The sequence below is a fragment of the Manduca sexta genome, chromosome 20, assembly GCF_014839805.1.
Source record: "Manduca sexta isolate Smith_Timp_Sample1 chromosome 20, JHU_Msex_v1.0, whole genome shotgun sequence".
In the NCBI taxonomy this organism is placed as follows: domain Eukaryota; kingdom Metazoa; phylum Arthropoda; class Insecta; order Lepidoptera; family Sphingidae; genus Manduca; species Manduca sexta.
Genome location: NC_051134.1, coordinates 9,405,231 through 9,419,058, shown reverse-complemented (window position 1 = coordinate 9,419,058; position 13,828 = coordinate 9,405,231). Strand labels below are relative to the sequence as shown.

The 13,828-nt window shown below is 35.5% G+C and overlaps 1 protein-coding gene across 1 annotated transcript in view; it reads left to right on the top strand.

Moving 5' to 3' along the window:
- The first annotated feature begins 3,271 nt into the window (after positions 1 to 3,271).
- Positions 3,272 to 13,828, top strand: part of LOC115446281 (angiotensin-converting enzyme) — a 36,451-nt gene continuing 25,894 nt past the window's right edge. The window contains exon 1 of the mRNA XM_030172882.2: positions 3,272 to 3,941. Within this exon, the coding sequence (XP_030028742.2) occupies positions 3,339 to 3,941 (603 nt within the window). The 5' untranslated portion in view covers positions 3,272 to 3,338. The remainder of the gene's footprint in view (positions 3,942 to 13,828) is intronic.

The following is a 13,828-nucleotide window of genomic DNA, read 5'->3' as shown; positions in this document are numbered from 1 at the left end:
ATACAAGTTGCAGTATTTGATTTCGACGGCCTGATATCTATAGTGCAGATTATATTAAAATCCGCGATAGTTTCGTATTTGTAATTTGAACCAAAAAGCTTCGTAATTACATTCTAATTCTGACATTAAATGCGAAAATACTGATAATCATGTCAAATATTAGCTTTTAATAATTAAATCACGCGTAACATTTTAGGCCTTCGAGGACAATTTAAACTGTAATATAAGCCAAGGGTAACCTATATATAACCTACAATATATTCATATCATGAGTTACGAAGGCTTTCAAATGTCTCCATAAAGCAACTTATCTTTATCTTGGTACGTGGCGCTACTGTGCATATATATGTATATATTTGTAATTATGTGTACGTCGCCGGTTCCCACGGCAGAACTAGCACAATAGGAAAATTGCGTTTGCGTTAAAAAGCTTTGCGAGTATGTATATAGAGATGTTAAAACCAATTTCGTTTGTGTGAGGACTCTTAATTATTCATGGCTATTAGAATCACATAGAATGTAGGATGATATAATTTCTTTATCTAATAGTAAAATCTGTTGTTTGCTTTTTCATATGCTGATGTTAGGCTCTCCATATTATTTAAAAAAAAAAAATTATAAAAAGTGTTATACCGTACATTTATGTTGATTACTGACATATACAGATTATACATGTTCTTTTTTTGGAATATAGGGCAAATTATAGGTTGTAGACTAATTATTGCTTGTTTTTTTGCCCCCCCCCCCCCTCCCCACTGCACTTTATGGTAATTGGAACAGCATCGAGATAGAGCATCGACTGGTTAGATATGAGTACCTCACGCCTGTCAAGACGGATACAAATACCCTATCATTTTCATAAATTTTTATTGTGTGCTTACCAAAATATAAAAGGCAAGTGGTAGCTGTAATGTAATCCTAGTATAATGGTTATTGACGAAGGAGGTTGTATCAACTCTATATAAATATACAGATTTTTCCGTAACTCGTATAAATTCTTTAATGTATGATGAAAACGTTTGCATCTTGTAGTTTTGTCTCCGCGAAGGTCATGGCGTTACATAAACATTACTACGAAGACATTTGCTGCATTGTTTTGATAGTACTTATGGCTTTGGATATATGCTTCATGCAATGATGTGAATTGTTTATGCGAATTTGGGGTTCAACCTTTTGCAGTTTTTGTGTAATTCTTAATTGCAATAATTAAGTAAATATTAACTAAGTAGTGTTTGAACCTTCACTGTTTCATTATTTTCTCCTTATTTGTAGGATATATTTTATATCCGCCGGGATAGCGGCCACAGTTCATAAGGTGTTAAAACCCGCCATAGTGGCCTATGTAAGTGAGTCGCGTTCCGGGATCAGCTTCCGAACATGTAGTTCCAACAGACCGGCATAATTGTGTCGAGTGTTGAGGGGTAATCATCGCTCGTCAGTAGACATTCTATTGGAAGTTTTTCCGGATTAAAAAAAAAAGCTTCTTAAAGGTTAAAGTGTTTTAAACGAGAAAGAAAACTCTTATTAGTCGACTTCGGCAAACGATGTTACCTTAAACAATCACGACAAACTGATTTCTGTAAATCTTGAACCGTACTGGACTTGCGGCGATTCGCGTGTGTATAAGATTACGAAATATTCCAAATATTGTAACCAGCCGTTCTTGCGCAATATATTGCTTCGAGAAATTGCTAGTCTAACTTAGCTTAGGGGCTAAAGAAAATATATAGCACTATCTGTGAAACCTATATAGAGGGTCAGGGTAATTAAGTTCGGAAGATCGTTAAAATAAGTAAACCAAAATCTCGCAACAAAAAAAGTGTAAAACTATAAAGTAACTAGTGTAGTTGTTTTAGGTCGCCATTTCCTGTCGAATGGGGCCACGTTACTAACATCTTATCAGAGCGAAAGCGCTCTTATCACATTCATTGTCGTAGAGTAAACGAGTTGCGAGTATTTTGTAAGTTAAGTGCATTGCTTTTTGTTTCATTTTACTTAAAGTAGATTTTTGAGAGGAAGGCGGGTTTGATTTTCACACACACATATATTCAAGCTTTTTTATTCCCAAAGGGGTAGGCAGAGGCATTATGGCACCCACTTCTTGCCGTGTGAATTTCGTCCCATGATATGATGGAGGCCGAGTCTCACACCATATCCGGCACTAATTCCAGATACCGGGATATTTTAATAAAGGTTCAATTCTACGCCGAAGTAACAAACATTTACATCCTTTATACGTTTTTTTTATCTTATGGTGCAGGTAATGGTAGAGAGTGTCAATAGAATGGGTTATGTCCTGCGTATTCGTTCTCATAATATTGTTCTTGTAGTATATAACGCTATGTAAACCATTATTGCAGTTTTAGTTATTTAAATTCTATCTTAGTTTATTTGTGTCAACTAATTAACATTCCAAAAATCAAGCAGCAACGATGTGCAAGTTACTTCAAAGTTTTAACTACGTTTATGTAAATGTGTCGACTGGCAAGGAGTAATCATTTCTCGTCAGTCAACACTGTATTGGGCCCTATTGCAAAATAAAAATATGTAATAATAACCTTTATTGTACTTAGGTACCTAATCTAATCACTACATTAATTGTGGGTTTATAATTTTCCAATAAAATTATTAATTGACATTTGATCAAAATTATTTTAGAACTCTTTTCTTACTTAATTAAATTCAAAGTTAATATAAGGATAATCAAATTTTAGCAAGCTTTGGACAATGTTTCTGACCGACGAAATTTACGATGAATGGTGATACAACCGAGCCTTAATCATTAAGCGAAGGTCAAATGACTTGCATAAAGCTGAAAAATGCATGAAGATTGTTTTCAATGGTTACTCAAGCGGCAAATTACTTTGAAAATAGTGTAATCCATTGATTAACAGTTATTAATAGTTTTAAAGAGAACTCGGACTACACCCATATAATACGGACTTCTAATTATTATCTGTGGAGATTTTCAAGATAATGAAGAGCCCGAATGTTAGTCCAGGATTTGGTTTTTCTATACTTCTGTTTTCGTCTAACAACTTATATCATCGAAATTATAATATGAAGTAGGAAAGCGACATTCAAAGTATCAAGACCAAAACAGGAGGCCATTAAGTATGATATAATACTAGTATAATCCACTGTGAAACGATTGTCCCGTAGGTCACGTCGAAAACAAACCGATTCGAACTTGAAACGGCGCAGTTCCTCATGACCGTGTATTATGGTATTGTTAGACGTACCACAGCGGCCTGTTCACACGCCGGCTCAGAGGTAAACTTCAGTCTTCCACGCGAGACCGGCGGCGCACCACGCACCATTGAACGCGATCAGTGAAAATGTACAGGCTTGTTAGTTTACTGTTTGTAATACATACCTGCTCCAGTAGTCCCCAGTTAGACCTGCCTCCCATATCGAGCACGCAACGTAACTACGGCTATGGATTACTGTCGAGTACGCAGTCGATAAACTCCCCAGGAAACCAGTATGATAGGAACTTCCAGTACAGTACAGCAAGACCGACAGCCGGTCCAAGTACCGCTGGTGTCTACTCAGTCTCCTCGACCCCGTATAGCAGAATCAACCCTGATATAAACAACAATGGATATCCGAGTGTAGATGGAAGGGTATCTAGTTCTACCCTCAGACCCTACGATGATAGAAGTCGTGATGATAGAATTGATCTGAACAACGATCCCAACTTTAGAAGGAACGATCCGGATTTTGTAAGAAGTGATCCGAGGTACACAGGATCCAACCCCTACGATTTTAATAGAGGTGATACAAATACCTTAGATGATAGGGTGAATAGAGTGAATTTGCAGCAGATCAGGGATTTTCTTCTCCAAGCTGACGACCAGGCTTCGAAAGAATGTACGAATAATGTTGCAGCGCAGTGGAACTTTGAAACCGATGTTAACGACGCCACTCAGCATGCAGCGGTAAGTTAAATCGTTTTTCGTGTTTTCTAACATCTATTTGGGTCACCCGTTCACGCATAAGTAGTCAACGTTCTTGAGGAGCAGGATAGTGATTTTAAAAATCTCTCAATATGAACTAATTGGAAATTACTAGATAAATATTATATAACATTCTCTATGCAAATACGCCATTTTGGTCAAACGAGATGTGCAGGTAAAGCGGTGTATAACCGTGTATAATTTGATAAGACCTGTGGACATTATACTCCGGCTATAATGTATTTATCATCTGTTGATTTACTTTGCTACGACATTACGTTTCAAAATCCGAATGCAATCTTAATTATTTATAAAATAATAATATAAGTAAAATTAGTATTCTGTATGCATACTCCATTGGTGGCGTAGTGGTGTTTTGGTAGGACTGGAGGGTTGAGGTCGCAGGTTCGATCCCTGGCTCAGGCAAAATTATATTGGGTTTTTTTACTCAGTATCAGTGTGGAATTCATCAATAATGGAACTGAATACACATGGGGGAAAGTGTACATACCTGTTGCTCCTCTGCTTACCCCTTTCGGGATATATGGCGTGAATGTGTGTGCATCAGATAATCATCGTAGATTTTTTATTCGTATAATTTATAGGTACGGCTATAATCATTACTTGCAAATGACTCAATCATCAAGATAGTTATCAAACGAACAATAGAGATGACAATTGTTACATCTAGGGTTTAGTGATATGGAAACCAATTCGGCTCCGTGGTAGAAAGTTCGATTTTAGAACTATTTACTAGTTTAGTTCGGAAGCAAGACATATTCAGATTGAAATACGCTCCGTGTACTGTATCAGAATAGATAGATACTTTAATTCAGTACTATCATCGTCAAATGGTCAAAATTCTGACCGTCCAAAGGCCGTCGAATAACACATATTATACATAGATTTTACTTGTCCACACTTCTCTATATGAATTTTAATTTTGTCAAATCTCACTTCCGCGCGCAATGTGATTAAAAAGTCGTACAAAGTTTTTATGTACGTATTAATATGTAATAGATACAAATTATGTTTTATGTTGCGCGTCAAGAATCCAATCTTAAAAAGAAAAAGTCTATAAAAAAGGAACTCTCCGGCGGGGAATCGAACCCCGGTCTCCCGCGTGACAGGCGGGGATACTGACCACTATACTACCGAAGACTTGGTGACGAAGGCAAATTTATTGAAAACATTCTGTAACACAATCTTATCATTAGTTTATAATTTTATATTATAATCTTATTGATATTTTTATGAACTTTAATCATGCCAAATTCCACACTTCTGCGTACGCGCAATGTACTTGAAAAGGAGTACAACGAATGGTCTTCGCATACATAATATAATTAAATGTAGAAATAAAGTACATGTACATGATATTACACATAGATATGGTCAATCTATGTGCCAAATATATTAATATTTTGCACGGATTTCGAGTTTCTTTTAACAAATCAATATCTTCATAAACTCGCATTTGTAATATTATAGTCCATTTACACATACCACATAATCGCAACGACGAAACGTGCAGCAGCAGCGTCTAGCAGTGGTACGTATAAATGCACCTTTTGTATAATAATGTAATTACTTAATAACATACGTCACACGTGTTTTTGCCAAAGCCAATTGCACCCGAAACCTATAGAGAGAGATTTTAATTAAGTTTTGTGGGATTAAGGCTATAAAGGCTTAAGGCTTTAAAGGCTTAAGTCTACAACAATAAATTCCAAAAACATCCCATACAGCACGCAACACTTGGAAAGTTTCCGGGTGCGTTTCGTTCCCACATAACAATGTGTAAGATATTTCAATGGATAACGTCTAGTTTCTACATTCGAAACTCTCTGTTTTTGCTATATGAAGAGTTTGTATTGTTTGTGGTAATCGTGGAGCTTCATAGAGATATTTGGCCCTTTGTTATTTAAGTTTTTTGTTTAACGTTTTTAGGTGATAGGGCCTAGTTTTTCGATTTTACACGTTTGTTAGCCTGACAAGGGTCGGCTTATTTATTTATTTATTATAAGTTCTCCAAAAAACACATAAATCAATTACCGCTTAAAATAAAAATAAAATATGGTATAAAACAATGTGCATCTACATCTAAGGAGACTATATAACGGACTTTTGGGTGAATGCTTTAGGCGCTTGCAACCCTCTAAAATTTAGCGACTAATGAGGGCATCCTGCTCATGGGTTACAAACCTCAGCTCAAGACGGCCACTGGGAGAGAATGGAATGATTATTGGATAAAACTATTTATATATCCGTTACTGTCATTTGTCAGCACGAGGGCTGTATTATTAGAAGGATCGGGAGGACGCGGAAGTTACGAGCGGTATTTAGTTTTGTCAGTATGGAATGAAACTGATAGTGCCATTGGTTTAGTGACATCGTCTTGGGTTGTAAAAGATAGGTATGTTGTAAAAGGTTACAATCTGGTAGCAAAAAATAATATAAATGGCTGTGATAAAATATCAATTGATTATTTTTTTCGTTAGTCGGTGTTTTAATACAATTAAAACAACGAAAAGTATTTTAATATTTTACGCAGTTCAATAGATTTTATATTAACATCTTTATCCGTTTATTATGTATTCAAATACGAATTATCAGCAGCACTAAAAGTTAACAACACGCAGGCATATCTTGTAGGTACAATGTATGCTTACGCTCGGTCTACCATTCAATTAAAACCATAGTAAGTACAAAAAGTATCTGAATCACGCACACCATGGCGTTTCCCACGGTGTTATAACGTTATTAATATTGATCGAGACCTAACGCGTTACTAGACCGAAAGGATATTCACTATTAGTAATAGAATATGCTTAGTGTGACTATATAAATTACAATGACGTAGAATCTCAAGTCTGTCTGAAGTCTGATTTTAATTAAAAATCTGAATCGATATACGCCCGACTTCAATGATGAAACTTACTGCTGCACATTAATGATACGATACATATCCGCAGTGGCGTAGCTAGGTGTGGGCGAAGTGGGCCCTAGCCCACGGACGCACTTTTAGGGGCCTCGCGAGGCCTCTTTGAGTGCGATTTTTCAAATCTATATGCTTTTCAATATTCACCCAACGTACATTTTTTTATTATCATAAATATGTCGTGTCAAAGCATGTTTGGTAAGATAAATTTATTGGGTAGATCTTGGGAACGTAAGAAAAGGGGCCTTGTTGATGCGACTACGCCCATGTCTGTATTAGTCCACGTTACACCGCTGTACATCGGGCACTAATTCAAGATTGTTGATACTGAAAATTGATCTGTCCATTTATATAACCAAGTTTCATTGGAGTATTTATTGGTATATATTATTTCCTTGTCACGGCATACTTTGTGACCGGCAACATCCGTTGCTTTGTCAGTCGAACAATGGTTGTCACCCAAAACTCAACCATCATGGTTACCTTCAAGCTGATTTGTATTAGTAATGCTTTATCGATTGCAATGAAATGAATTTTAAAAGAGATCTAATAATATGGTAATTTTAATTAGTGGGTTTAAGATTAATACTTCGATTTATCATGAGTGATACTACGTTATCAATAGCATAATCAGTTAGATCTTTGAATTAAAAAACACTCCCTGACACCGCAATATTCTGTGGCCCAATTCAGCTGTGAGGTGTCTTAAGGAGAATTTTACCTCCTATAATAATATTCTTGATAGGTCACCTTTTATAAAATCAATGCATGAATTAGTATTCATGAAACAAAAATAATTGTTATCCCTGCACGAAGACTACAAACATGCTCAAGTGCATTTTGTTGGAAAGTTGATCTGTACTAATATTTTATAAATTATTTTATGCTTAAAATTAATTGCAAATTTAAATTCAACGCTAAACAAAATGGCGGACGGAGGGTGACAAAATGGCGGAACTAATCCATATCGTCCGTAAATTATAGGTTCTTGACCCACATATATGGCCTGGGACCATGAGACAAAGATAATTCATTACGCCAAGGCTTCGCATTGTGTTATTATCTATAGGCTATTATGTTCGGAGGATATCGCGAGACGCGCGTGTAAATGGCCTATGACCATATTCATTTGTTTTGGGAAGAATATATAACAAATCTATAGATACAACTTTGTATTGGATTGGTAATTTTGATTACAAATTCATTGTTTTTCATTTGATTGTAATTTTTTGATATAGTTAGATATTTGTTAAGATTAAGTACCTAATACCTAATTACGAGTTCACTAACTAATGTTCCTTCTTAGATATTTTATAATATTTGCTCTGGAAATATCGATTGCATTTGGTATACTAGTTTTAGAAAAAAATAATTAAAGATCAGAAAATACATTGAAATAATATATTTTACGGATTTTATCGTGGTCTTTTATATTTCAATATCTAACATTCGTGTTGTCATAAGAAATCGTTAAGAAAAAATCATATTTTTGGCATACAATAGAATTGTCCTTGGATTCATGGGTTGATTTCCTTTAATCTATAGCAAATTGATTTCAGTAAGAAAAGCTAATATAAAAACTTTCCGTACGTGCTTCTCTCATCGATAAAAAATGTGTTCTTATTTGCACTAAGCTATTAGAAATATTGCGGTTATCCTATGCCTAAAATTGTCCCGATTTAGACTAGTCATGAATTTATTATTGATTTGCTATTTACAACTCTGATAAAGCTCATGGTAACCTGTGCCTATATGTAGTTCTCCCTGAGGATTTAGAAGTGATACAAGTTCTTGAGTATTCCATATTACTACGTACGTTGCCCTGAGCCATTCGATGTTATTATAATAAAAAAACATAATATCACCTCCTTTACTACTAAAGGGGTTTAACCCTTGGTCCACCACGCTGGCCTAGTGCGGGTTGATAGACTTTACCCTTTGAAATTCTTCTAGACACTTCTCAGCTATGCGAATTCTCACGATGTTTTCCTTTTTGTTTTTTTTTATTTTTAATTTTATTAATATTAATTAAACAAACAATAACATACATGTATACAGTACCTAATCTAAGTTTATATATGAATAACATATGCTACCTGCAATATTTTCCATAACCTACAATTCAAAATTAAATGTTTGGGTGATTATTGTGTGCAGACGAGACATGCGTTGAGTAATCTGTAGTATTGAAATTAAATACGATAAAGCAACAACATTCTGAGTTTTAAGGAACAGAGACTATACATAGATATATATTTTTTAAATACGAGTTAAAACATTTCCAGATTTAAAGTGAAATAAAGGGGAAATTTCATTCCTTCACCGTTAAATCGAATGATAATTGATAAATAATACACACATACAAGTGAAAAGTTGGATTTTGAACCTGAGGACATTCGTCTCGGCAAACCTTTTGATTTCTAACTCGGCTATCATGCTTTTTAAGGTTAAATATTATTATTCTGTACGTAGTTTTTTAAATATTGCAACACAACAGCTCCAATTTGCATTGGTGTTTGACGGAAACTTTGTTATAAGAACTAGTTTCTTAGCAATAAATTACTATCTTATCCATAAGACTAATAAACAATTAATTAAGTTCTCTAAGTGTTAAGTTTACTACAACTGACAATAATGGTCTAGGCCCTATCTTAGAGTGTGGTAACACAAAATGACTAACACATGACACAGCAAAGAATCAACTCACACGCTGGCATTCGAAATCCTTGTCTAGCTGGTTGTTTTGGACCAGTTCTGAATAATTCGCGCACGTATTATCAATGTTATCAATTTTTTGCGTACCTTGAGATCTGCCCAGGGTCAGACGTGACGCGGCGGCCGAGATTTTTTCCAATAAGCTTGACCCTTTGAACACGTATTGGGTACAGTCGGGTATAAAATAGTGTTTGCGCAGTAATTATTGATTGGTACAGCGACTGGGTGCATAAAGCAGCAGACTGGACTCTGTGGTGTACTTTGAGAGAGGTCTGTCTAGCAGTGGACTGCAACAGGCTAATGATGATGGGTAGAGAATAATTATTGACAGAATCTGATTATCAGGCAGACTGTTTTGAATACTATGTCATGATGTGTTCAGGTTTGTGTCTGATGTTGGTTAAATTTATATTGCATTTTTCTGCTTAGTATTAAAGCGGAGAGTGAAATGTGTCCGAGAAAGAGATATATAATATTATATTGGTATTACGCTATGTTATAGATCCTGGGTAATAAAAAAAGTTCGATAAGTCTTGAGCTATTCCAAATACAAGTAAACCACTTTTCGGCAGAATTGTACCGCCATTTCACACAACCCACGTAAGTTTAGCTGCTTGCTAATTGATGACCAAAGGGGATCCTGACCTTACTCCATTCTTAACCACAGAAGGTTTTATATCATCTTTATTAACAGCTTTACTACAACGGCTTAAGGTGCCATTTAGCTAACCACTGAATAGTGAATCGGTGCATTTAGGAATTGCATAAGTGTATCTGTTACAAATTGGCGCTAAACGCTTGTGTATACGATTGTACGCTAGTAAACTTGAACTCCTTTGTTATGAATGAATCTTTTGTTACTTTTTTATGAAAAGTCTTTGAAATAAAGCGTGACAAATGCCTTTAGATGTAGTGTTTAGCGGACGGTTAAGGCTTGGGAATATACTTAGTGATTATGCAAAAAAAAGTGTTATAACTTATTAGTTTAGAGCTTTATATAAACATAATGGAAAGGAAAAATAAAGCCAAAAATGGGTGCTCTAGTTACACACCTGTTTACTTCTTTGACAATATTAATGAAAGGCGAGAGCATTTTGTTATGAACTGTGTGCGGTCAGGGACCTTTCCGAGGAACAAAGTTACTTTCAAATTTTTTCTTATCTCCAAATGTAATTGAAGTGAAATTTTGTGTTTCCATTTTTCAATATTTAAGTAAGAATATATAACCGACTGCTCTTTATTTATGTAATAAAATATTATAAATGATAACATTATTAACATAACAAACTCTGTTGCCTAGCCACCTGTATGAATATGGCTATATAATTTTTCGTTACGTTACATTTTCTAAACTACACGTACCACAAGCCGCGTTAAAGAACTTAGTCCTAAAAGCATCTTCTATTCTTTCTTTCATCCTTTTTCTAGAACCACAACCCATTGCCCCGACACTCCTGTATTTTCTCTCAACAAGTTTCCCTCAATTTCCCAACATTTCCACGAACGTCACCGTAGTCATCGTCGCGATATAATTGCGAAACAACATGGGAATGTCCTCAGCCGACCACAATGGCCATGTTAAATGTGTGAGAATTAATAGTTGTGCTTCGTTATTTTTTATTGTGGTTTGGCATTGAGGGAGATTCCTAGGTACAAGATGTCTACATACTTGTAACTTTATAGTAGTTTTATTTTTAAGTATCGGATTCTGCAGTCAACACCGGAGGAATCTTGCGAATGGGATAGCGGAATCCCCCGGCTTAGTAACTGCAGAGCCCTGGATGAATTTTGGGAGGGAACAGTTGGGAAGGAAGTGTGGGGGAAGCATAGGGAAATCTTTTATGATAGGAGGAGCAAGGAAGGCCAGGAAATGTTCGCGAGCCCTTATAGGCCTCAATGTGAATTTACAATCATGAGGTATACAAACTTAACTGTGTGTCTAGGGTCGCGAAAAATGTCCTCCCGTGCCTGGACGTGCATTCGGTGTGGTGACTGAGTGCACAAGAATTGCCTCGGGTGACTATTGTTGGTAGTTTACTTTAATATTGGTGCCAGATGGGCTGTCATTAATCCCAATCCTTTCTGATATGTGTCCGTAAAAATTTCGGTCTTATGTTGGATATAGAGCTAAATTGCCAGCCACAGCGCGACGCCCAAATCTTTGAAAGTAAACAGGTTCTGTTTTTGATGAAACCTGGAAATCAATTTGAAACTTTGCGATTGACAAAATCACGAGGGTTTTTAAGAAAGGAGTAGGGAATGGAGGATTTACGCTTCTAGAAATTGCACTCACAATACAAAATGGAAGATTAAACTGACACTTACCGTTGATTCTTGTAAGACAATAGTACTATCCTATTTGATCATTATTGTCAGTCCAATTTTTTTGGTCACGAGATAGTGACCCCACTACACCTGATGGTAAGTGGAGTGAGATCCAATAGAATTTCGACTGACCGTTGATTCCTGTGAGATAATAGTGCTATCCTATTTGGTCATTATTATAATCAGCCGCATTTTTTTATAATGGTAAGTTGAGTGGGGTCCAGTAGAATCCTGATTTACGAGAAATGATTAGCCCTCGAGAGTCTACACGATTATGCCGGCCTGTTGGAGCCAGATATATACAGACTGATCCAGAAACAGGACACTCTTACGTAGGTACTAAAAGTCTCACTGCAAGTCCTCTGCTGAATATAGTTCCTGAATCCAGACGGACCTATTTAAAGTCTGCATCAATTATCCCATTTACATTTATGCTATAGATAAGAAATACAACGTACCTCCATCATAATATAAATATAATCAGCACCGATTTTCCTCGACCAAGAAATCGTGACAAGTACTATGTAAATTAAATAAATAAGACACAAGTTCACTAGTGGCGTGGGAACATAATGATTATGTAACAAGTGATATATTTAATGTAACCATGGACGGTGTGGTTGTTATGACTAATGAAGTTCCTAATCGTTGACATGTATAATGCAAGTCCACTTGTTTCAAATTGCTGATTATTTTAATTGCAAGAAAGTTTACCTCTATTTTCGATAAACGATACTAATCCCTTTTTTAGTTCTATCTAAAAATGGGCCATCAGAACAAAGTTTTTTTTAACATGCTTACAAATGAGTTACTTTGATTGGTTCATTCCCAGAATCAGATTAATATTAAGATTGCGATCTTTCATTAAAATTACTGTATATTATTAAAAAAAAAAAAGGAACAATTGAAAACAGTGTGGCGAGGACAATTACATAACTTTTAGTTATATTAAACTCTAAAATCATTTCATGTTTTTTTAAGATAGAAACTATTACTAATACCTTAATATCTTCCAGGCCTAATATAAGACTTCTTTTCAGTACTATTACTACTTTCGGGTCTATGAAAAAATTAATAGATTTTGTCCTTACCTCACTGCCTACACTAATTTACACCTTCAAGTTTTGAATGCTTTTGACACACTGTACGTAATCGCTTACGATCTACAGACCTCCAAACAAGGCCAAGTTCATATTATCTCAGTTTAAATCATTTTAATTACAACTTTGTGGTTATTTAACAATTACAGTTATTATGACAAAGATAAGACAGTGATTTGAGGTTCAAATTACGTGTTCAAAAATATGTTATGTTACCTAAATTACGTGTTAACCTATTATGTAGGTAACATAACGTCTGTTACTTAAATTAATCGTAAGCTCTGTAAGGTTAGTTTTAATTTTAACTACCACAGGTTTTAAATCCCCTATTTTGTCAATAATAAAACGTTTCATAATAATGCAAGCCCTGTATTATGTACTGTCCACTGTTGGAAACGGGCCTTCGTTACTATCGGGAGGATTCAGGCTTTAGTCCACCTCGCTGGTCTAGTGCGGGTGGGCAACCTTCACTTACCTTCGAAATTTTTTATGGAAAATTTTCAGATATGTAGGTCTCTTTACGTTGGTTTTGTTCAACTTAATTTATGATTTTATCAATCATTGATAAATAATGCAAACGTACCTCAAAAAGACAGAGATTTGTGTCTTGGCTTTTGAGCTTGTGGAGTTTCACCTTCGCAGTCCGTTTCATCCCCAACTAGGCTATCGTGCTAAATTGTTTTTCATCATATGCCTCATTTAAGCCATCAGCGAATAAATATGACTATGAATTTTGAGTAACGAATACACCCGAATAAGTTGTTTACACCCGTGTTTTTGACTCGTCT